This window comes from Gambusia affinis, linkage group LG10 (assembly GCF_019740435.1).
Source record: "Gambusia affinis linkage group LG10, SWU_Gaff_1.0, whole genome shotgun sequence".
NCBI classification, from domain to species: domain Eukaryota; kingdom Metazoa; phylum Chordata; class Actinopteri; order Cyprinodontiformes; family Poeciliidae; genus Gambusia; species Gambusia affinis.
In genome coordinates, this window is record NC_057877.1 from 2,886,960 (window position 1) to 2,910,087 (window position 23,128).

Here is a 23,128-nt window from a genome sequence, read left to right on the forward strand (position 1 = left end):
AACAGATGAAACCATGACAGACATGACAGATGAAACTGGTGTGGATTAAAAAAAATGGACAATACAATTCATAAATGAAGACTTATGGCAATTTAATGGATCAGGACTTAAGAGGATATTGTTATTACTGGACTCTAATATGATGGGTTTTTTAAATTCTTATCTCAAATCTAAATGTATTGAAAGAAATAGACTCCAGTGATGTAGCTTAATTCAACAGAGATCAAAATCAAAATGTTTTCTTAAATCTAAATTTGCTAGTATTGTAAATTATTTTGTCTTAATAATGAAAACTGGTAAAAGATTTAAAAAAATAAGTATCTAATTGTGGTTAAAAAAAAAAGAACACATTTACATTTAGAAGTGATTGTCCTGAAACCTTCAAGATGAAGGATTCAGTCCAACAGGTGTAGTTCATGTTTTTTTTAAGTGGCCCCAATATGAAAATTAGAGGAAACTTAAATGAAGAAATTTTTGGTCAAAGAAGAACTTTGCAGAAGCAAAATGTAAATGAGATATCAGACTCAATCATTGGTCGGTGTCGACTGATTAGTGAAAAATAGCTTTATTTTTTTTAATTAAAAGAAAACCTTTCTAAACATATACAAACATCTTGGAAGATCTGATACTATTGTTCATGACTGCAGAACAGTCACAACTGTATGTATGACCAAAGAACACAGTGCATGTATAGTTAACATTGTAATAATAGCCCAGCAAAAAGCTGAAGTAAATCTTTAAGCTGGGAAATCTTTTGAACCCTATTCCATTATTCTACATATTATTATTGTAATGCAGGAATGTATGATGCACTCAAACCTGCATTCGCAAAAAAACAAAAGAAAAAAAAATGATTGTAAATCTTCTGAAAGGAATCGATTAAATCCGAGAACTAACAAAATGCAACATTTCTGACAAAATGCAGTAAACTGTCAAAGGATGAACAATAATGTAGTAAATGAGTTCAAATAATAACAGTGCTATAAACACTTCAAGAGTGCGTTAGTGCAAATATCAAATGCTAACAGAAGGTCCGATCTATTTGCATTTTATCTTTTACACCTCCTCCCAGAGTTTAACCTTTCAGGCTTTAAGTTTCTTGCCTCAAGCCAGAGAGAGCATCTCACAATGTTAAACAACTGAAGATCTTTGAGGGTAGAGCTTTGGTTTGCAGCTTCTTTCTTCAGTCCAGGCCAAGTTCAAATGAGGTCATGATCTCCCGCTGCATGGTCATGTCAATACAAGACATCTATATGAAGAGAAAAACAGTTAAAAAGTTCTGTCAATGGCTGCAGCAGGGCTTCCCCCAGCAACTGGCTAAACCCGTTGGTAGCGGCGCTTGGCGCAGGCCACCAAATGAACATTAAAAAGTTTAAAACAAAATTTTAAGTTGACAGCAAATTTTGGAAATAAAAACAATAAAGGAAATACAGCAGTGGACTAAATAACCAAATGCCATCATCTTTTTAAATAAATAACTGTCTTCTAAAACTCACTGAAGCTTTAGCGAACAATAGGTAGGAAGAGTCAAAACTTCATAAACTGGGTGAGTAGGACCAGAGCAGAACAGCAGCTCCATGTACTGTCATTGATTTTCAATACAACGGCGATTGTCCGGTTGTGTCTGCCCTTGCAGTGTACCGATTGGACAAAAATGCCCTGAAATCTAGCAGCTGGTCACTAATAAGATGAACATAACATATGAACTGCATGTCATTTGCGCCAAAATGTGTTGGGTTTTTTTGTATTTTATTTTCTAATATTATATACTTCACTGTGTGTTCAGAGACTCAACGCATTTGCACCAAGAAAAAAAAAAAAGTAACGGATGCCGCCAATTATGGTTTGGAACCAAGCGTTAATATGCGTCTCAGTATTGATACTAGCAGCTTTGATATTTGATGCGTTCGTTGGTGAAGTTATTCTCCAAATTGCTAAATAGAGGCGAAGATACTCTTCGGAAGCACCTGACAAAAAGATCGATGGCTCACGAATTTCAATACTGTAAACTGAGCTTGGCCTGTCTTTGTGACCACTGTTACTGGAGTATAACTTCCCCCCAAAAAATAATAATAAATAAACAACAATAAAAAAACTAATTATGTTTAGCACGGGTCAAGTAAAGCCTGGTGGGCTGCCAGGCTTGTAACACAGTGGGGGAAACCCTGTGCTGCAGGGAAATGTTCCAGAGTGAGAAACGGAGCAGTGTTACTAACGGCCTCCCTCCTGCGACGCTCCTGCTCTTTCCTGCGGGCCAGCTCTCGCTCTTTATCCACAGAAAACTGCTGGCTCTGGGCCTTGGCTTCACTTTGAGACCTCGGCTGCTCCACTCGTTTGGGAGCTTCCAACCCGGCCTCCGGGCAGATGCTCTCCAGCAAATCCGGCTCCTGTTTAATCTTCTCACGAGGTTGCTCTGTTCTACCCAAAGCTGGAAAGCTGAAGGAGACAAACTCTGAGTCACGGGAACACGAAGAACAACTGAATTAGCTTAAACGTGGAACAGAGATTGTGTTCTTTGGTGAACACCTGTTCTTTTCAACAGGCTCCATCACTCCGTTTTCATCCATTGCTTTCTTCTTTTGGGCTTTCTCCCGTTCTTCCTTTTCTATGGCGGCTTTGCGGAACATCTGGAAGCTCTCTTTAGAGGCCTTGATAGCAGCTGGAGTGACCGACTGCCTCACAAGTTTTGCCCATGACTCTGCATTTTTCAAGAAAATGTCCTGAGGAAGAAACGTGACAGAATTAGTTTGCTTCAAAGGGGCAGCATCATATGTGTTGCAGGCACATGTTGCCATTTTACAACACAATCAGGTAACGACATTACCTTGAGTTGTTATAAAAAAAAAATGCTATCAAACATTACTTAAAACAAATGTGACTTCCTAATTTAATTCCTTGAAATAGGGCCTTTGTCTTTTGAAAAAACTGCTATTTTTTCAAAACTCCGGCTTCTGGTAATGATCACAACATGGCTCCTCTATTAACCGTTTAACAATGTTCTTACCAGAATTATACTCAGAAGTATCTTATGTAATGAGCTCAACATAAGCACAGTTCCACAAGGTGTTTGCTAATTGCTGTTGACTAGTCTGAAGGAGCTGAGTAGGTTAAGGATAGTTTCATCTGTTCTGATTAGGGTTTTTCCCCAACCTTTTTGGGAATCTGGGATTTCTCCTCTTCAGTAGATTTACTCGTGGTCTGGCTGAGCGGTAGCTCACTCCCCTGACCATCAGGAAAATCTTCAGGATCCCGAAAATCTGTCAAATAAACTTCCAGAAAAACAAAAAAAAAAAAAAAAAAGGAAGGAGAAGGTTTTATATATATATATATATGTCACTAAACTGACAATAGTGACATCAGATTGTGTTTTTAAAGGAACTTACTGTCACCCATCTCTTCTTTGAAGAGCAGTGGACTGTCAGTGAGAGGGGACAGCACTGCACCCTGATTCAGGAGACATTGGGGTTTTAAACAGAAACATGCTGGACACACACGCTGCTCTATAGAGAAACTTTTCTATTCTTCACAGTTAAAGCACATTGCAAACATGTTATTATAATGCAAATGAACATTTTACAGTTGAAACACAAAATTTGCATACACTGAATATAGACAATTCCCCCCCCACTTCAATGATAGGAAAGACTAAAGTTTTCATTTTAGGTCAGTCAGAATTGCAACATTTTTTCCTATTTGCTAAAGGTCATGATTATGAAAAAATATGTCAGATTTATTTATCAATGTCTTAAAAGAAACTAAAAGTTTCCAAGCAGAATGATTACTGTCTCTTTAAACAATGAAGGAAAGGCCACATGATTATGATGATGATGTCATGGCTTTGGAAACGTCTGATAGGTTAAAAAACAAATTTGATTTAAGTGGATAAATCTCTGACATATCTTCTCAGTATTGTGGTATTGAGCAAACAGAAATCATTTTGGCAGTTTTAACCTAAAACAAAAGACGTTTGGCCCGATTCAACTTCAGACAGTGAGACTTTATTCAGTGTGAAACCAGTATACGTCTGGTTTTAACTGTAATGATAGGCCTGGTTCCAAGGTTTATTCCATTTACAAATGGACTTAAGAAATTATTTAGAAATAAAAAAAAAAAAAGGTTTTGTAAGAAGCTGGCACAGCCAAGTTCATTTTGTGAAGAGTACCTCAAATCTGGCAGCAGCCCAGTCTGGCAGCACTCCAGGAGAGGCCATGGGGGATAAGAGCGCAGACAAATCTGCCAACAAATAAATTACACCATGTCAAACACCTTTACTAAAATGTTTACTTGAACGTACAAGAGATAGATCAGGTCTGAAGCCAGAGCTCACAAATCGGGGAATTCCTCCTAAAAGCTCGGGGAGCCACAGATTTACCTTGCGGGGACATGGGCAGCTCGTCGTAGAAGTGGCCTGGGATTTGTGGCGTTTGGTCGATTTTGGTTTCTAGAAGTGTGGACTTGATGGGGTGTGCGGGATGACGGGTTCTGATCGAGGCCTTCGCCGACTGTCTGATCTCTGATAGCCGCTTATTGCTGAGATTGTGGGTCGCCTTTAATTGGAGGATAAACATTCATCACTACTGCAATATGCAAGTTGTAGCCCTAAGAGGAAAACGTGTGCTTCTACCTTTTGGTGAACTTTTTCACAGGGATCCTTGGACATTTTCTTCAGTTTTGGCACTGCAAAAAATAAATAAATAAAAAGAAACACACAAATAAAGCTTTTCAATCTGCTAGGCTAAACATCAGATTATTTGTTCTTAATATTCCATCATTATTCAACCAGAAAGTCCCCCCCAAAAAAATCAGAAATATGGTTAACAAGAGACATGGCGAAGAAAATCAGAACCACGTCAAAAAAATAAACGTTTGACAAGCAAAACTATGCAGATGATCAACATTTCAAAAGCTTCAATAACACAAACTGACCTCAAGTCCGTACAGCAGTGCATTAGGGCCCTTGCAGATGGAAAAAAAAAAAAAAATACTAACATTTTTTTATTAATCTCAGAAAGAAAGAAAATTTTTTTTCTCAGTTTCAAAGGTTGAAAATTTGCTAGAAAAAAACCCCTCATGTTCTAGAAACAAATGGTTTTTATGAAAAACTTTCTGATCCAAACTGGATGACCTTCCGTCTGAATTCTGAAATCAGCTGATATGTGGTTGAGCTACACAACTCTAATGCATTTCTGTTAATATTTGTCGATTTTAACCAAGTCTACATTTCTATTGTTGCAACATATCAAACGTTACAGGGAAATAAAACAGCTTACCATCAGTGACCTGAATAAATCAGGTTGAACATTTTGTCAAAGCTACAGGCAGGATTTCTTGTCCAGAACCCCCCCGCCCCCAAATAAGAAAAAAATAGATGCGAGGGCAAGCCAACACGACTCACACCTTTACTGTATAAGCAACCACAGAAACACTGGACTCCTCACCCAGGCTCAGTCAACAAGCCTCACAATAAACATGACATTCATGACAAGGTTTTGGATGACCTTCACTAATTCCTGCATGTTTTCAGCACTACATTGGATCACAGTGGTAATCTTCAGGGATTACAGGAGTAACTCAACTTTTGCCATACTTTGCTTTTGTTTTTCCAAATAAAACAGAAAACACAATCGGTTGTTCAAGACTTTTGAGCGACTTACAGTAGAGTATCCGATACACTCATTGTTCAGATTTTTCCCTGTAAGTAAGAATGTAAGAGACAGAATCTAAAAACATTCAAAATAATCCAGAAAGTCATTTTGTGAGATGTTTAAATAATTATTGGATTATTTATGCAGTTTATTTATGCACCTACCAACCAGCATGGGGGAAGGTCACGAGGTCAGATGAGAGCAAAATAAAACTTTGTGGGATGAACTCCACCAAGAACACCATGGTAACCATGAAGCACAGTGGTGGAAGCATCATGCTTGGGGTGTGCTTCTCTGCCGAAGGGACAGGAGGTCTGCACCGTATTGAGGTCATGTATCGCCATGAGCTGAAACCAACAGCAAGTCTTTGGAGGGAGCTGAAACTTTGTGTTGCCTAGCGACAGTCCAGAAACCTGAACGTCCTGAATAAGAGCTGAAATTTCTGCTGCAGGGTTTGATAATCTGGTAAAGAAGCACTGGAATAGTTGGAATTAAACAAAAGTTTCTGTCATGTATATTATGTTCTATTTTGTAAAATATGGTATTTATTTTGTACAATAAAATGCAATGTGTTTTTCTTCATCTTTTCTCTTTTCGAGTCCATCCCTCACAGTGGAGATGTGACTATCATAAAATTTATAAACCTTTGAAAAGTATACATCGAATACCTTTTTCACACAAATGTATCACTTGCAAATTGCTGTGGGCAAACCATGTGCATCACTCCCACCTGGTGGTAGAATTGCATTATTGCAAGTACCAAAAACTATGAAAAGCTTTTCATAAGTCATATACTTTCACTATCAAACAACAAAAAGGTTCATCACTAACTTACAGCTGACGAAAAAGATCATCCAGAGACGAAAATAAACTGTCTCATAAAAGAAATTTAATCTGAGTGACACCAAATAAATAATATAAAATAGATTAAATGTGAGGGTTAGGTATTGTAGTAAAATGGACTTCTAATTTAATTTTTTTTTTAAAACAAACAAAAAAAAGAAAAGAAATGAGAATGTTGATTAGATGTCAGATAAAATTTTACAAATTGAAAAAATTTATCTGAAGATGTGATCTTATTTGAGTGAGAGGTAAGTAAAAAAAAAAAATTTGAAGTGTCTCAGAAAAAAGTATGCTAAAAAAGGAATTTTTAAAAATGGGAATGAAAATGAGTTTCCAAACTTCTTGTGGGCATAGGCAAACTGAAAACAGTTTAACGTTTGTGTGAATCTTAGGTGAACCAGCCTAAAGTAGAGGACAAAGTGAGAAGCCAACCTGACTCGGAGTCGCTGCCGTCACTGGAGCTGGAGCTGCTGTCACTGCTGCTGGCGGAGCTGAACGAGGAGCTGCTGCTTTTGCTGAAAGGCGACTGGCGGCTGTTAGCGGAGACTTCAACTTAAATATAAAAACAAAACAACAAAAAACATTTTAATATCTCAGAAAAGCTCAGTGCCTCAAAAGCAGATCCCTGAAGCGTTTTGACCCGATCATACCCAGTGGTTTCTGTTTCATCAACATGTTCTTTTTGTTGCTCATAATTGATCTCTTTCCACCCTCCTTTTTTTCATTCTTCAGTCCTCCTTTGGGGATCAGCAACTTTTTTTCTAATGCAGAAAACACAAACGCCTTAAACAGTCATTTAGCTGGAGAACAGTATGAAAAACAAAGAGTGGAGGAGTAAAGCTTGAGCAGTGGAGGAGGTGAGGTGTTCTTACTGTTTCTGCTGCTGTTGCATTTACTGAGACTGGCAGCAACAAACTGCTGCAAGGCTCTGAGAGTGGAAGCTTTGAGCTTCTCAAAGTCCACTTCCACCTCCCCGGATTCAGCCGTTTCCAAACACGTCTCCCTGCTCTTGATGAGGTTCAGCATCTCGATCAGTTTTTTACTGGGTAGCTTGTCGATGTCTGCCTTTAGCTGCGTCTTCTCCTGGTTACTCAGTGGGACTGAAACGACCTCGCTGCACTTCGCCGGGACTCCGGGATTGTGGGGTTTAACTCCATGCCTGCAAACGCAAAAAAACAAAACAACAGAAAAAAAAAACTATTTTGGTTTATCTTGGGCTAATACTAGCTGCAGGGTCCAAAAACCAAACTCCATTTTTGTGACACTTACAGAGAGGTGCTTTTGCATTTCGAAATCATTTGCACTATAGTGTTGTATTTCGCAGAAATGTTCTTCAGTCGAGAAAGGCCCTTCTCGTTGGCTCGTTTTTCCTTTTTCAGCTTCTCTTTCTTCTTCGGCTTCAGAGGCTCTTTGGTTAGCCGCTTCAGCTGATCGCTGACCGCTTTCAACTGCCGAAATAACCAGAAAATGAGGAAAATTAGGCGGAAATATATTGCAGTTGTGCTTGTGTGATGCCAACCTTCTCTTCCAGATGAGCCAGCTGCATGGCAACCTCATCTGACGACCTCTCTGACTCAGAGGAGTTGTTGCTCAGAGAACTCTCAGAGGTTGAGGGACTTCCGACTCTGCTCGACTGCCGGTTTTCGGCATACTGCAGAGAGACGGAACACCCTTCTGGTTTTTGGGGAATGTTCATGTAGCGGGCTTCAAAAACCTCCTGTTGAAACAAGAAAAAAAACAAACACTTTTGCACAAAAAGGGGAATGCGTTTGTCCGATTATCTCTTCTCGGTAACAAGTTTCTTGGGATTAAATCATATATTTTTGGAAAGCGTCTTTGTTCCTTCAACCTGGCCAACTTAAATTAGGGTTTAAATCTGCTGGTCTCACCCTAAACAAGACAGGAAGAGCAGCATACCTGCAGTTTTTTTGCCATGTAGACAACATCATGTGACGGAGGATTGTATCTGTAGCAGTTTGAGAACATCAGTCGCACATCAGCAGCAAATTCCTTGGGGTCTCCGTACTCCTGCTGGTCCATTTTTTTCTAGAGATTAAGACTTGCGTCAGAACAGACTGGCTTTTGGAACGCTTCAAATATTCTGACGTCTCGACAGCTTTACCTTGATGGTGCTCAGGTCCATCGGCTGCTTGATGATGTCATGGTAGTCATGGAGGCCCAAAGCCACTGCATCCACCGGCATGTAGAAGGGCCAGGCGTAGGCATAGTGCCTCTTGGACAGCATCTCTTTCAGGATGTTGTTGCAGTACCTGAGCTGCTCTGGCATTCTGACCCTCTTGTCCTCAAAAGCAGGCAAGTCCTTCTTCGGGGGCTTGATGGGCCGTCCGTTGCTTGTTCTGAAGAACAATGTGCAAGGCACTGAAGGTTCCTCATCAGGGGAGACCTCACTGTTTGTGAAGACGGAGGTGGCGGATGTTGCCGAGTCGGCTTTCCGTTTCAAGGTTTTTTTAATCTGAATAGTCAGACGGGAGGGGAAAGAGATCTGTGTGTCGTTCACTGCGGTATGCAGACACATTCAGGATACAAGCCGCATGAACAAATCAAACCTTACTGTTGTGTGTGTTTTTTCAGCGAGTCGGTTGGGTGGGTTGATCTGACCCACATCGGGAGGAATGACCGTCACCATCTGCTGGAGAACAACGTCTGATATGCCAGACTTCTGCTTCCCTGCATCTGCTTCAGGTGGGGATTAAAAACACTCGCATGGGCTGGGAAGAACTTTACATGTTAGACAGGTCACTGCAGTTACTGGGATAAAAACAGTACTTTATTTTATGCCTGAAACGATTAATCGGAATGACTCTGCTATTGAGAAAATAATCAACTAATTTGGTAATTGGTTAATAGTTAACTACAGGATACGAAGTAAAAAAAACAACAAAAAACCCCCACAATTTTCTGGAAAGAACAACACAGGGAGAGAAATAATTAAACATGTAAATAAATAAAAGTCTAGACATTTTGCATTCAAGTTAAGTCTGTTCTACCCAGGACTCCTAAAGTGGGATAGTTTTAGCTACAAAACTTCAGTTCAAACTAAACCTATACTAACAAAACTAAAACTTGAGTTCAAAGTAAAAAAATAAAAAATAAAAAAAAACAAATCTAACGCTGCAACTTTTATTAAAAAAATTTTTGTAACACATTTGTTGAAAGTGTCACTATGTTATGACAGTAATGATCTGTTAAAAAAAAAAATAAAAAAGAGGAGCTCCTTTGCCTTCTCCCATTGCAAAACAACTAATCAGAGCCAGGCGGAGGGTCTTAGTGCCGTCAATTATGCTCGTGTGCGCTGCTGAGAATAAATAATTCTGTGTTTTTCCTTCTATCTCTTTTAGTTAGTTGCAAAGCTAAAGCTAAAGGATATGACACACTAGGAAATGCCCTCTTTAGGGCGTAGCTGAGATAGAGGCTAACAAAGAGAATGGAAAACTTTTGTTTGATGCTATTTTGATCCACTAACTCCTAAAGGTAGCATGAGAAATGGACCAGCCATATTTTGGTATTAACAAATGGAATTCATAAATTCAACTCACTGACTCTTCTTCAACCTCATGCATCAAAAACTTAACATGGAGAACAGATAAATTCTACACAGCGCCTTCCTTCTTTTTTAAGCTACGGATGCGTGCTTTGGTACAAATGATCAACTGTTCACTAAAGGGTGCCGTTACTGCAATAGGCAATGTTGGGCAATAAAGTATTTCATTTAAAAAAGGGATTTAATCATTTGTTTTCATCTTTAAACGCATTTCTAGGCCTGTCGCGATAAACGAGAAATCGATTAATCGTACGATAAATTAAAACTATCTACGTCATTTTAATTATCTCCGTTATCGTCTCTTCCAGCCTTTTTCTCTTTCTGTTGATGACGCTAAATGAAAAAAGGCTCAACTCCGGTGCTCTCCACTGACCCTCCCTTCCTCATTTCCTTAGTTTAATGCCCAGCGCACACTACACCATCTTAGTGCTGTCAGTCGATTGTCGGCCCATTTTCAAAACCTGAGACCACACATTAGCCGACAGAAATCCTAGGTATAAAGGTTCCAATTGCTGGCTACAAGTCCAGCTAACTAATTTTAAAACCAGGCATTAATCAATTCTTTACTACAATCTATCTGCAACGCATGTGGCTCTAGTGTCAGCGTAACGTCCTGACTGAATGAAAATCATTAGAACCTTTTTATGTCACGTTAACGAAGAACAGCTGAAAATTTACCGGGTTCATCAACGTAGCGATTTCGCTCCAACTCCTCCCCTCACCATTTCTATATTCTTTGTACGAAATGTTTTATAAACATTATTGTTGTTTCCACATATCATCTCCAATGTCCGCTGGACACGGCGCGGGTCGCGCCGTTTCAGCTGTTTGGGATTCCCCTCGGTAATTTCCCCTCAGAAAGCGCGGAGCAGAATCCGCGCTTTCTGATTGGCTACCTGTCACATTCAACAGGCTGCGTTAAGATCCCAGTGGGGAAAACTAATGATTACTGAAGGGCAATATGGTAAACAGACTTTATAATCTGCACTCTTTTGGTTGAATGCAGTATTTATTTACACTTTGGCTTTATGTTATTTCGTTTTTATTCAAGTACATTTTTGTTAATGGAGACTGAGAATCAATTTTATTTTTATTTTTGGTTGTTTTGTTTATTTTGTTTATCAGTTCCAGTGTTGGGTGTTCTGTTTAAAATAAAGTGTATCTATGTTTTGCAGGTAATCACATGCATTATTACGTCATTTCCATTAAATCAGTGTAAAAAGGTCTTCAAACAATACTATCGTCTATCGCAATAGTTTTTTGAGACAATTAATCGTTCAGCAAAATTTGCTATCGTGACAGGCCTACGCATTTCTAACACAGTATAAAAAAAAAACTTAAATGAAAAATCTGCAACATTTGGCAATTTATTTTATCTGATTAATCAGAATAATCAATAGATAAATAATCATTGGTTGCAGCATTGTTTTTTTTTTATAAATGTGCAAACTAAAAAAAAAAAAAATTAAAAAAAAGAAATCCACATGAAATATTCCATTTCTGACTCACCTGTGTTGTTTTTCTTCACTTTCAGTGGTTCGAGTGCAGAGACTGTAGTGACCACCTCCTCCTTTTGCATTTGTGACAATTTCTGCAAAAAGGCCTTTTCCAAGGTTTGAGCCATAAAAACAATATCATCCCCAGGCTGTGGAAAGAAAAGAAAGAAAGGAGGAAGGGTTACTGACCTTAGCCATAGAGCTACAGCACGTCTATTTAAACAATCAAATATCAAGTGAACAGAAGACTGCATTTGTTTACATGCAGTTGAGCAAGAAAATACTTTAGATTTAAAGATAACCAAAAAAGAAAAAAAGAATAGTTTCTGACAGGAAATGACAGGCATCTCCCAGGAGGGTAAATGTCCCTGGAGTGCCATTTCTGAAGATGTGAAGACATCTGAAATAAATGAAGACAACTTTAATAGCAGACCAACCTCCATCTCCTGCATGTTGAAAATCATTTATCACTTTCTAAGATGGCAGAGGGAAAGCCTTTATCTGCATTACAGCTAATTAAATACTTTGTACAGCGGATAACGAGCCATTGAACCATTCATTTTATTGAAGTCTTTGAGGCTGGAAGGCCTTGTTATCATTCCATTAATCTCCATCTAGCTGGCCAACTCCAAAGGAGCAATATTGATTCCAGTCAGAACAGACATGTTAAGATTCAGATAAGGCACAGGAAAACAAACGTAGCAGTGTGTCGTACTGCATCGTGTTCTCACCTTGTTGTACATGTAGCAGTTGGTGAACATGGCGTTGAAGTCTTTTACACACTCACTTGCTTCCCAGTAATATCGGTTCTCTAGTCGCTTCTTGATGGTGCTCAGATCCATAGGATATGTAATAATTTTATAATAATCCTAAAAACATACATAAAAAAAAGCCCACAATTGAATAACGTTTTGGTTTTTAACCGAAGACAACAAGTGGATTACAGTACCTTGCAAAGCCATTCAAACCCCCCAATGTCACAATGCAACCAGAATACTGACTGGACTTCATGGAGATTTTGGGTGACAGACCAACACAAGTAGCACAGAACTGAAGTTAAACAAAAATGCTTTTAATGTTTTTTTTTACTACAATAAAAAATAAAATAAAAAACATCTGGAAAGTGAGACATACATTTACATCTGGATCTCTTTACTCTGACACCCTTAGACAAAATTCTTTAAGTAAGAACCTCCATAGTCATATAAAGACAATTACAAAGTTGGCCTTCCATCATCTGAATAACATTTCCAGAATTTTTCTTCAGGTGACTAATGTCCCAGCAAAATCTAGAGAAACTCCTCTGTGCGTTTATTTTTAATCGCATTGATTACTGCAATGACATCTTCAAAGGTCTGCCAAAACATATAAAATAAATAAAAATCGGAACCTCAGTTCCAAAGTCCTTCCACTAGATCCATGTAGCTGACAGAATAGACGTAATACGTCTGTTCATGATCACTGATCGGCTTAGAACCTCAATACGTTAAATATCTGCTGTTGTTGCATCAACCTTCCAGACCTCTCAGGTATTCCGGTTCTGCTACGCCTCAGAAGCAGAACCAATCATGGAGATGCAGCATTCAGATTCTATGCACCACAAATCTGGAACAAACATCCAGAAAACTGCAAAACAGCTGAAACACTGTGTTCTTTTAAATGTTGACTAAAAACCAACCTGTCTTGCTTTTGACTCCAGACAGGTGCCACTGGAACATTGACTAACATATGTGATGTGTATTGATTACATACATCAATACACATTAATGTAATGTATATAACTGGTTTCACAATCTGTTATTGTATGATTTTATGATGTGAAGCGCTTTGACCTGCCGTGTTGCTGAAATGTGTTGTAAAAATAAGCTTGACTGATTAAAGTATAGAACCGTCTCGGAAGAAAACCTGTCATAGGCAGTAAAAACAAGCTTCACCTTGTAGAAATAAATGTTTAGATCACAGCACATCTGTGAATGGGGAAGTTAAAGTCCAGACCTAAAGCAGATTATGAGATTAAATTACACACAAGCTAAAATCTATTTACTGATTCATTCACTCCTGAAGAGACTTTGTTCCACTGGACTTTCTTCAAATGGATCAATTTAAAAGAACCTGAATACACATGTACACATTAATTCACCAATTTATTGTTTTTGATCAATTTCCTCATGTTTTATAAATATTGTGTTCATCCATGACAAATTCTAAAATAAAGTTTGTGCTTGTAAAAAAAAAAAAGAAAATATCTGAAAAGTTTAATGAGTTTGAATTTTTTCACAAGGTGCTGCACCAGTCAAACACTGACTGACAACTGAAGCACTTACTGGAAGACACAGCGTTACAGCATCGACGGGCTCGCGAAACGGCCATGAATACTGATGTTTCCAGAGCGCTTTCATCACCACCTTCTCCAGATACAGCAGCTGATTGGTCAGGCGCCCGGGCCTCCTGGGATTTACGACCTCTGGTGGAGGCGGGTTCCCGCTCACGGAGGGGCAGGCTTTCACATCAGCCATCCTGTTTAAAAGCATCGATGGGACGAGGGAGCCTGGAGAACGCTCTGCTGCAACGGAGCACTCATCACACACCTTCCTGATGAAGAAACAAACCTAGTGGTCAGTTACAAGCAAAAATATGAAGTGAACACACACCAGATACGTGACATTTTCTATATTTTTCCATTAAGAAAAAAAACAACAAAAAAACAGATCAAAAACACCCTAAAGAGGAACACTAATACATTCAACATTTCTTAAAACAAACAAAAAAATAAAACAAAAACAGGAATGCCATTAAATTAAATATTTAAGAAAAAACTAAAACTTTTTAACCTGCATAGCTATAGTTAAAAAAAAATAAATAATTGGTGGATTATTAGACACAGAGAAAAGCAGAATTTAAAGAAAACTACCATAATGCTGGTTTTAAGTAGTAACTGTTTCTTGGAGAACTCAATTAAAATTGCATGAATTTCTATTAAATAATAGAGTCACACATCTATGAAACAGGCCAGGATAGAGGGTTGTTATATATTAGTATGAAATTAAATAAACTGCATTCTGAAATGTTAAAGACACTTGGAAATGGAAAAGAACGCATGATTTATTCACTGAAACCTGATGGCGCCACCTACTGTACATATCTGAATTTAAAATAATGTAGGCGGTTGTTTCAGCAGAGGTAGATGGCTCACTTTCTACCAACAAGTCATGCTTACATCCATGTTTCAATCGCTACTTATGACAGTTTAGTCACTGAATGTTTTATGAGATACAACTGATAAGTGAATAATTAAGAATATCAAAAACACAAATTGTCAATGAGATCTTACCAATGTAGATGACATCTGCAACACACAGCTAGTATAATGATACCTAACCTATTAAGATTAAATGGCTAATTCAATATTGATTACAACTAAACCAAGATTTCAAACAGCTCACCTGGTGAAATAGATTTCTGTAAAAGGAACTCGGCAACGTTTAAGGGCTACAGTAGCACAAATATAAATTGTGTCGCTGTGTTATGAAACCATGAAGATGCACAATTCTGTACATTCAGAATTGTTCAATAGTTTTGTATTTTTTAGTGTTCAACAGGTGAAAGTATTATTTAGTAATCTAATGCGATAGTCCCATGTCTGGCTGCTACACTGACCTCATTTCCAGAAGCTGACTAAAAAGTTGCTATGCAAGAAAAGGAATTAAAAAAAAAATAGAAAACTGAAAAAAGGGTCACCAAGTAAAGCAATACAAAAATGTACAAAATGCATGGTTTAATTGTGCATAAAAACAGACTATTTTGAACATATGAAAAGTTTTAATGCTCTTCATGATAAGTAATTTGCAGGTCAAAAAAAATATAAGTTAATGTCTCCAATTAAGACACTACATTTTCAGTAAGTCAAGCTGGAATAATATTTTTATTCCTGATAAATCTTACTCTAAGGTTTACATGAAATGAAAGTAAGAACACATTATTAAGAAACAAGGTGAAAACTGGGCCTGGACAACACACTTAAAGGTGAAGACAACACATTATGAAAGGAAGGACTTCTGCTTTCAGAGATGACTCTGTTCAAGTGAAGGACAAAACTGAAAAAATATTTTCCACCTTCTAATAGCCAATCATCGGCAAACATGCAGAGCACGCATTACAGAAAATAATAATCACCCAAAGTCATTAAACTGTGCATGTCATCCCAAATAAACTTGAATGTTATGAAACAAAAATCTATACTTTTTCCTCAATCATTTGAGAAAGTGAAACATAAATTTAACATGGATTTATTACATATGGCAAAATATTTCGAGGCTTTGGTTTTTATAATTGTCAGGATTATGGCTTAGAGATAACAGAAACACAAAGTTCAGTGTTTCAGAAATTAGAACATTATTAAGCAACAAAAGAAAAAAAGCATCTATGTGCAATGTTCATTTCTTTACACTCAAAGTTTGGGCTGGCCTCCTTTTGCAAGACCTACTGCATTGATGCAGCGTGGCCTGGAGGACACCAGCATTCAGGTCATCTACCATGTTGGGTCTGGTGTCTCATCAGCCCATACATTCTCAATAGAATTTTGCTTGACAAGCCTCTCATGGCTGCAGTTATCTCTGTTACTGGTGCATCTCTTCCTTCCACTGAACTTTCTAGCTTGAATACAACCCTAGAACGAGCAACTTTTTTAGCGCTGAGCTTTTGTTGCTCGACCTCATTGTGGAGGGTCTAAAAGACTGGCTTTTGGACACGATTGTGTAGCCTACCAACCCAAACACAGCTCAGAAAACCTTTGCAGGTGTTTTCAGTTAATTAGCTGACTGAGGTGGGAGACCATGAGTTTTCAATATGCAACGTTTTTATAGCATTTTATTTTTGTGAGCCACTCAATTTTGGATTTCCATAACCAGTCATAATCATCAGATTAACAAAAAAAAGAGAGAGAGAGAGAGAGAGAAAAAAAGTCTTGACTTGTTTCATTCTGTGAGTAGTTAATATTCCAAGTTGTAAAAAAATAAATAAATCAAGTGACAAAAAAAATTGAGGTATCAATCAAGTAATCCCATTTATTCAGACGCAAATATGCTTAATAAAAAACAAAAACAGAATAAAAATAAAATAATCATCCACCGTGATTCCACAAACTAGAGAAGAACCTCACCGAGCTTCGAACAAGATTGGTCAAAGTGTGAATAATGTTTACGGCGTCTGTTAATCTACACATACCTCTGCACATGTTTCGAAGCACAGCAGCACACGTGGGTTCATGGCATTTACAAACCTATCATGGCAAACATTTGTCATGATATTCAAATATTTTGAGCTGCACCTGTAACTACTTATCAGAACCACTAACGATTTAGACCAACACTTGCGTCAATGTCGTGTTTTAATACTTTAAACTTTTATTCACCGATTGGAGTACCCTTCTAACATATTAATTCTTTAGAAATAGGGTAAAAATATAATAAAAAAAAAAACTGATTAGTTTCTCAAGTTCTTAAACTCAGAAAAATAATAATATTTTTTTCTGGGGAAAAAAAAAAACAAGAGAGCAGCTAGAGAACCAATAACTGCAAACAATTTGGGGGATGTTACCTTTAATTGGCAAGTGAGTACAACCGTACGGCGTTTGTATGTATACCGTGTCAGAAGGTACAAAATGGAGGATATTACACTGCAAACAAGTTCTCTGAACATTTCCACCTGTTGTCGCTTCTCCCTAGTTACCGCCAGCTAGCGTTGCAACAAACGTTAGTAGCCAGGGCCGTGAACATGATTACAGTTCGGTTTCTGAAAATAACTCAACAGTACATTTTCTACTAAAAACTCCAGCATGGCTTTGATTTAAGAACCCATTCAATGTCTAAAGCAAGGGCAACATATTGGCTTAAAACCCCTTCATGACATTATTTTTGCCTTTTAAAGTAATCGCAACGAAGAAAAGGCCAGTTTTACCGAAACTTGTTCACGCCAACATCTAGCATCGCTAACGTTTTGCTAGCGTCCTCACTTTCCTACAAAGGCCAGTTTAACTAAAAGTTTATTTTAAACAAACTCGCTTGCACGTAGGTCTTTTTCTTGTTGATGAAATAATAACCGCCATACCAATAGGCGTTTTCGCACATGAAATATTCAATTTAGTCTTCATTAGCATGCTACATACCTAAATAACCTCCGAAATCTGTCGGTCTCCTGAGTTCAGCTCTCCAGTCGCAGGCGTCTCTATAGCAACCATCTCACATTTATAGCCCTCTACAGCCTCTACAACTGATTGGTCTTTGCGTTTTAGCTAGCGCGCGCCATATCGTTTTCAATATTATTAAATAAAGAGTTTAAGAAAATTATGAAAAAATAAAACTAAATAGTAATGTTTAGGAGGAGATAACAAAATGGCAACTTCCTGTCAGTACAGGAGACTTCTGACTCTGAACAGCTGGATATAGTGAGCGCTGAAGCTCATTTAAACAGAAGCACGGTGCGTTTAAATGCTGAGCAGCTCAGTTAGCTTAGCAGGCGGCCTTAAACCGAAATAGCTAGCGTATGAGAAAGCTGGTAGGCAAGGTAGCTTCAGCAAAACATGAAAAAATAAATCTCTTTAAGATATAAAATGTGAAATCTAACACACAGTATCTGTGTGACAAATTAGCCTCACATTAGCATTAGCTGCTCTGTTTCCTGCCCTTTTCATTAGGAGTATTGTCTTGTAAGTCACCAATAGCCACATAAATTAATCTTTTGCAGTGAAAGGTATACAAATAAATTCTTCAACCGGCATTAGGATCTTCCTTACTTGTAATAGTCTAGATTGCGAACGATAATCCAGTGGACAGACGATTGCTTCCTGTGAACTGAACAGTCGAGTGTGAATTGACCATGTTTTACACGTCCAAGTTCGTTTTATTAATTTATTTTACGACAGCATGTGAAATGTATTTGAAAAGAAAAAGTAGCTTGTGCAAGAACTGAAGACATCGTCTTGCGGTTTCATTCAAAGTTTAATTACACATGTAATTCGGATTGGAAAGCATTTTTATTATTAATCGTTGAGGCTGTTTAATAAAAGTAAACTCATCCAGGATAAAATAAGACATCTGAACAGAACAGGCTGGTTTAATCGCGTTCATGAATGTCCCACCAAGCTACAGAGGAACATCCTAATCAAGCCAGGTTTAAGCAATCCTGCTAAGTGCAGACTTTTGGTTCCTTTCAAAACACCACTGAATCAAACACAGATCAATTGATTCTGACACAGGAAACTGTTTCTAAGCTTTTGAAGCCCATATGTGAGAGGGGAAACAACGTAGCAATTCAAAAAGGGTATAAATGTTAACTTCTATATTTCAATTCACATTTGCACCCTAAAAAGTCAAGTTCACAACCAAGTGTTATTAAATAATGGCAATTAATGCATAAGCAGATTAAGTCTTTTAAGCAACTAATATCATAACAAAACTGGATTATTGTGAACCTTTGTCATTCCAAATAAAGGTTTATTTAGTTATATACAAAGCTGGTCCTCAGGCCTACTGCCCTACACGCTAAGTTAAATGCTTCCCTGCTCCCAAGCAGCTGATTCAAATGATTGCATTACCTTCTCAACATGCCATTAACTCATGGAGAACTGTGTTAATTACCCACTCATCCGAACCACGTGTTGGGCAGCAGATAAACCCAGGACACCAAGAGAACAAAAAATAAATGACTAACTAAATAAAGAACATGCAGGACAGCAAAGCCCTGACAATCATATGAACCTCTGCTTGTTGTGGATGCACATTCATTGAAATCTGCTGCAATTATCATCGTTTGAAAGAACGATGCCAATGACACACAAAATAATATGTTTGACGATGGCACCCGTTACTTAATGTAAGGCAGCAAGCTACTATTCAGAAAAATTGGCAAGTATAACAATTTGCGCAAGTTTTACAAGGACTAAATCAGGATAGCTGAATGATTGGATTAGACTCTTAGAGCTTCTCCAAACAGGTGGTGGTTTTCCTCGTTTGGAGCCAGAAATTCCACCAAAGTCATAAAAAACTGATAAAATTGTACAATCAGCTTCATCTTACTGCCCATATAGGTTGCTATGCAAGCTATTTAATCGTAGGGTGTGCAGATTTTCTCCTGAATGTTTTGAAAGTCATTGAATCTCTCTTTTTTTTTTAAGTGCATGAAGCAAAACAGAATCAGACAAACTGAAAAAAAATCCAGCCATACATGTTTTGCAAAGCATGTATTTTTGCATGTTTATGTTGGTGAATTGTGTAATTTATAACATAATTTGTGTAGGACAGTAGCACACTTTTTTATATTGCTGCTGCATGGCGATCTAAAAACAGCCTGAAGGCATTGAGCGTTTATATTTTTTGACCACGAGATGGAGCCAGAAGCAAAAATATGTAATTAGATATGACTCCGTGCAGTTGGATGTCATATGTGGACACGATCTTTTCCACTGCCAATTCCTTACGCAAATATTTGCTATTTGAAAAATTTTCTTTTTAAAATGACGTGCTGGCTCTCCATTATAGGGGAAAAATTCATGACAACTCACAATTTGGGTAGATGGAAACAGCAATGATACATAACGGGAGATGGATACATTTAACTTTAAAGCATTATCTTTTTCTTAACTCTTGCAAACCAGGACCAGATTTGAGGCTGTTTGGAAAGGGAAAGTGTAACAGTGGCACGCAGAACAGATTTTGGAATCCTGGCAGTACATATGACCACATTTGTGTGTGTTGCGTGTGGGTGTGTGTGTGTGTCAGTGTGTTTGGCTGACAATAACAGGAAGCTTGTTCAGATGGGAGGAGGTCATAAAGGAAGGCTCAGCCCCCTGATGTTCCAGGAGTGAGGGGTAGCACTGGCTATTTTAAAAATGGATGAACTATTACTTCTCAGTAAACAAGGAGACATGGCCTGTAGAACAACTGTCATATTCTAAATTGCCCAATATTGTTTCATTTGATTGTGTTCTTGTTTTCTTTAAAGCAGCTCGATTATAAATAAATGACACAGTGTTATATCTAAGACAAAAATAACTGGACTAAATCAGTTTCACATTAGGTACTTTGCAGTCACTTTGCAAAGGAGTCTCGTTTTGAACACTATGAAACTGTGATGACTTGTGGAAGTCTATACGATACACAGTACACATACTGGACATAGCAAATTGTAATCCTCAGAGGTGGAACTGTTTACCAGGTATTGTTTCACCTGCAGGATCATATAAAGGCGGACACACTGTACACTGGAGACCAGAAAGAATCAGGATGAAGAGATGAAGAGAGGCTCAGAGCCAAATAGATAAAGATAGAAAGCATTTTTTAGATTTCTGACAGGGAGAGTCTATGTCCTGCTTGGGTGTCTTTTGAAGGCAATGTTTTTGGAGGGGGATTTTAGATAGGGGTGTGGGAGCAAACTGGAAAAGTCCAACTTGTGAAATTTGAATTTATAACAGTAATCATATTAACACATTGTATTTGCATAACACTTTTCTAAACACTCACACACTTTACAGGAATCAAGCAAAACTACTAGCAGGACATTAAGCACGTCAAACAAAAGCATAAAAGGAGAACACTTAAATACATAGCACCTTTTAAAGAAGTAAATAAGTAATAATAAAACAGAATAATACTTGGAATTTTTTTGAAAGAATTCTTTCAAAAAAATCTAATGAAACTTGCATCGTCTTCCTTCTGCGTCGCTGTTATGCACTTACCTTGTATTGTTCTGGGAAAAAAACTCTCAACAAATTTCAGTGAGGCTCTAATGTAACAAAAAGTGAACAAGGTCAAGACAGTGAATGCATTCTCAAGGCATTGTGTCATGTTTATGTGAAACCGTCAGGATGTCGATGGGGAAATGTTGAGCTAGTGCAGTGGATTGCTCCTGGTTATTGGACCTTAAATCATAATTTCTTTTTTCAGGAATCTGAAAGTTATGCACATATTTGGCTCCAGAGTTGACTTTGTCAGGAGGAGAGCCGACAATAACAACGGGATCAACGGCTTACATGCAGGTACCTGTTATCAATCAGCGTCGTTTATTAACTATGACCTAACTTCTCTGGTTATTAATGTGCCCTATATGCAGATGTTGAAAGTCTGAAAACAAGTGAAGATGTTTTGATTGATCAAAGAGCATATAGAGTGCTTAAAAAAAAAGCATTAGAAGGAGAGGTACTAGTCTTAATGGTGCTCAGATGTGTGGATGGCAATGATTTACCGCATAATACTGATTTTTACAACCACACTAGTCCTGTATGGCAATAAAAATCCTTCCATTTTTTCCTACTGTTTATAGGTGTCTGAAATCAAAGGGAGAACACTGAGGACTGATTTGCTCAGCACCGTCCAACTCTTGGTAAGAGCCAGCTGGAGGAGGCCGGTGTTAACTTTGGACTTTCTTTTGTTGGCTTCGTGTGTTTGAAAAAGTGAGAGGAAGAAGGATGCTGTTTATTTATTTATTTTTTTTACCCTCTCTCTCCACCCTGCTGCACAAGTCGGCAGGTATCCAGAAACAATCTCTTCCCAAGCCAGACAAGGACTTTACGAATCAGAAGGGATTCATGCAATGATCCAGACATATTTTGTTCACTGTTAAATACAAAAAGCTTCAAAAGAAAGATGCGCACCGTCATTTCTGTGAGGCTGCAAATGTAAAAAAGATTTAATTAAAAAAAAGTTTCATTCAAAGAAATTTCAGATTTTTCTGTGGATTGTGGGTTCTACTTTTCTGAAATGTCGAAACATTCATCCACGCAGTACTCGTTCAGCAGTTAGATGTGTGAGGATTTTCTTTCTATAATAAACAATGTTTTCGGGGCCAATCTAAAGATCATTGTTCTGCTGAAATAACCTCCCTCGGATTCAGATTTAGCTTTCAGACAGATGATGACCTCCAGGTCTCTCTAAGCACTTTTTAATGTGATGCAGAATTCACTGTTTAATTCCCAGCGATTTCTTGGCCCAGGCTCCAGACCTTGGAATGACTTTGGTTGGGGTTAACATAGTCCACCGAAATCCCACTGAGAAAGATCTAGCTAACCTTTACAGGTTAGCTAGAAAAAAGATTTTGCTTTTTTGCTGTTGACTAGCTACATTTTGTTGAAGACCAGTTGAGAACCATCTATACATCCAAAGTAAGGCTCATAAAGGTCAATTTTACATTAAACAACTGGATGATGAGCAGGTTTCAGTAGCCATAGATGGCATGCAGAGAAGGTCATGCAATCATTTGATCAGGTGTGCTAGATTTCATAGACACATCTAAAACATCTAGGGGAAGGGGGCCTGAGGACCAGCGATGGGAACCACTGCTGCTTAACAAACCTGAGATGCAGCCTGCATCCAAGATGGCATTCCCTCAGCAATGATCCATATTACATGACCGTAAATGAGGACGAGTAAATTGAGAGCGTCACCTTTTTAAACTATTGCCTCATTTTCACTAAGCAGCACTTGTGTGTGCGATTCGATATGCTTTTTTTTGGCCATTTCCTCTGTAGAAGCGGTCCATACAGCTGACCCGGACCGCACCATTCCTGGACCCCCTTCAGTTGTAGATCCACA

At 38.1% G+C, this 23,128-nt stretch overlaps 1 protein-coding gene across 5 annotated transcripts; it reads right to left on the bottom strand.

Annotated features, from left to right (window-relative positions):
• Positions 1 to 541: 541 nt before the first annotated feature.
• brdt (bromodomain, testis-specific) lies at positions 542 to 18,414 on the bottom strand. Of its 5 annotated transcripts, none has more exons than XM_044128577.1 (20): positions 18,337 to 18,414; positions 13,871 to 14,138; positions 12,278 to 12,415; positions 11,560 to 11,695; positions 9,061 to 9,185; positions 8,611 to 8,961; positions 8,406 to 8,534; positions 8,008 to 8,205; positions 7,758 to 7,936; positions 7,361 to 7,647; positions 7,139 to 7,249; positions 6,921 to 7,040; positions 4,625 to 4,677; positions 4,373 to 4,547; positions 4,163 to 4,233; positions 3,384 to 3,444; positions 3,151 to 3,269; positions 2,527 to 2,720; positions 2,217 to 2,436; positions 542 to 1,249 (listed from the first exon to the last, which is right to left on the bottom strand). In XM_044128577.1, exons 2-20 carry the CDS (start codon positions 14,075 to 14,077, stop codon positions 1,184 to 1,186), a joined length of 2,940 nt encoding a protein of 979 aa, XP_043984512.1. In that variant the 5' UTR covers positions 14,078 to 14,138; positions 18,337 to 18,414; the 3' UTR covers positions 542 to 1,183. The 5 variants fall into 5 exon arrangements, with proteins under 5 accessions (XP_043984512.1, XP_043984514.1, XP_043984515.1 ...); XM_044128579.1 differs by lacking the exon at positions 18,337 to 18,414 and adding an exon at positions 17,710 to 17,813 and having other exon boundaries at positions 9,061 to 9,182; XM_044128580.1 differs by lacking the exon at positions 18,337 to 18,414 and adding an exon at positions 17,710 to 17,813 and having other exon boundaries at positions 3,151 to 3,257.
• Between the last annotated feature and the right edge of the window lie 4,714 nt (positions 18,415 to 23,128).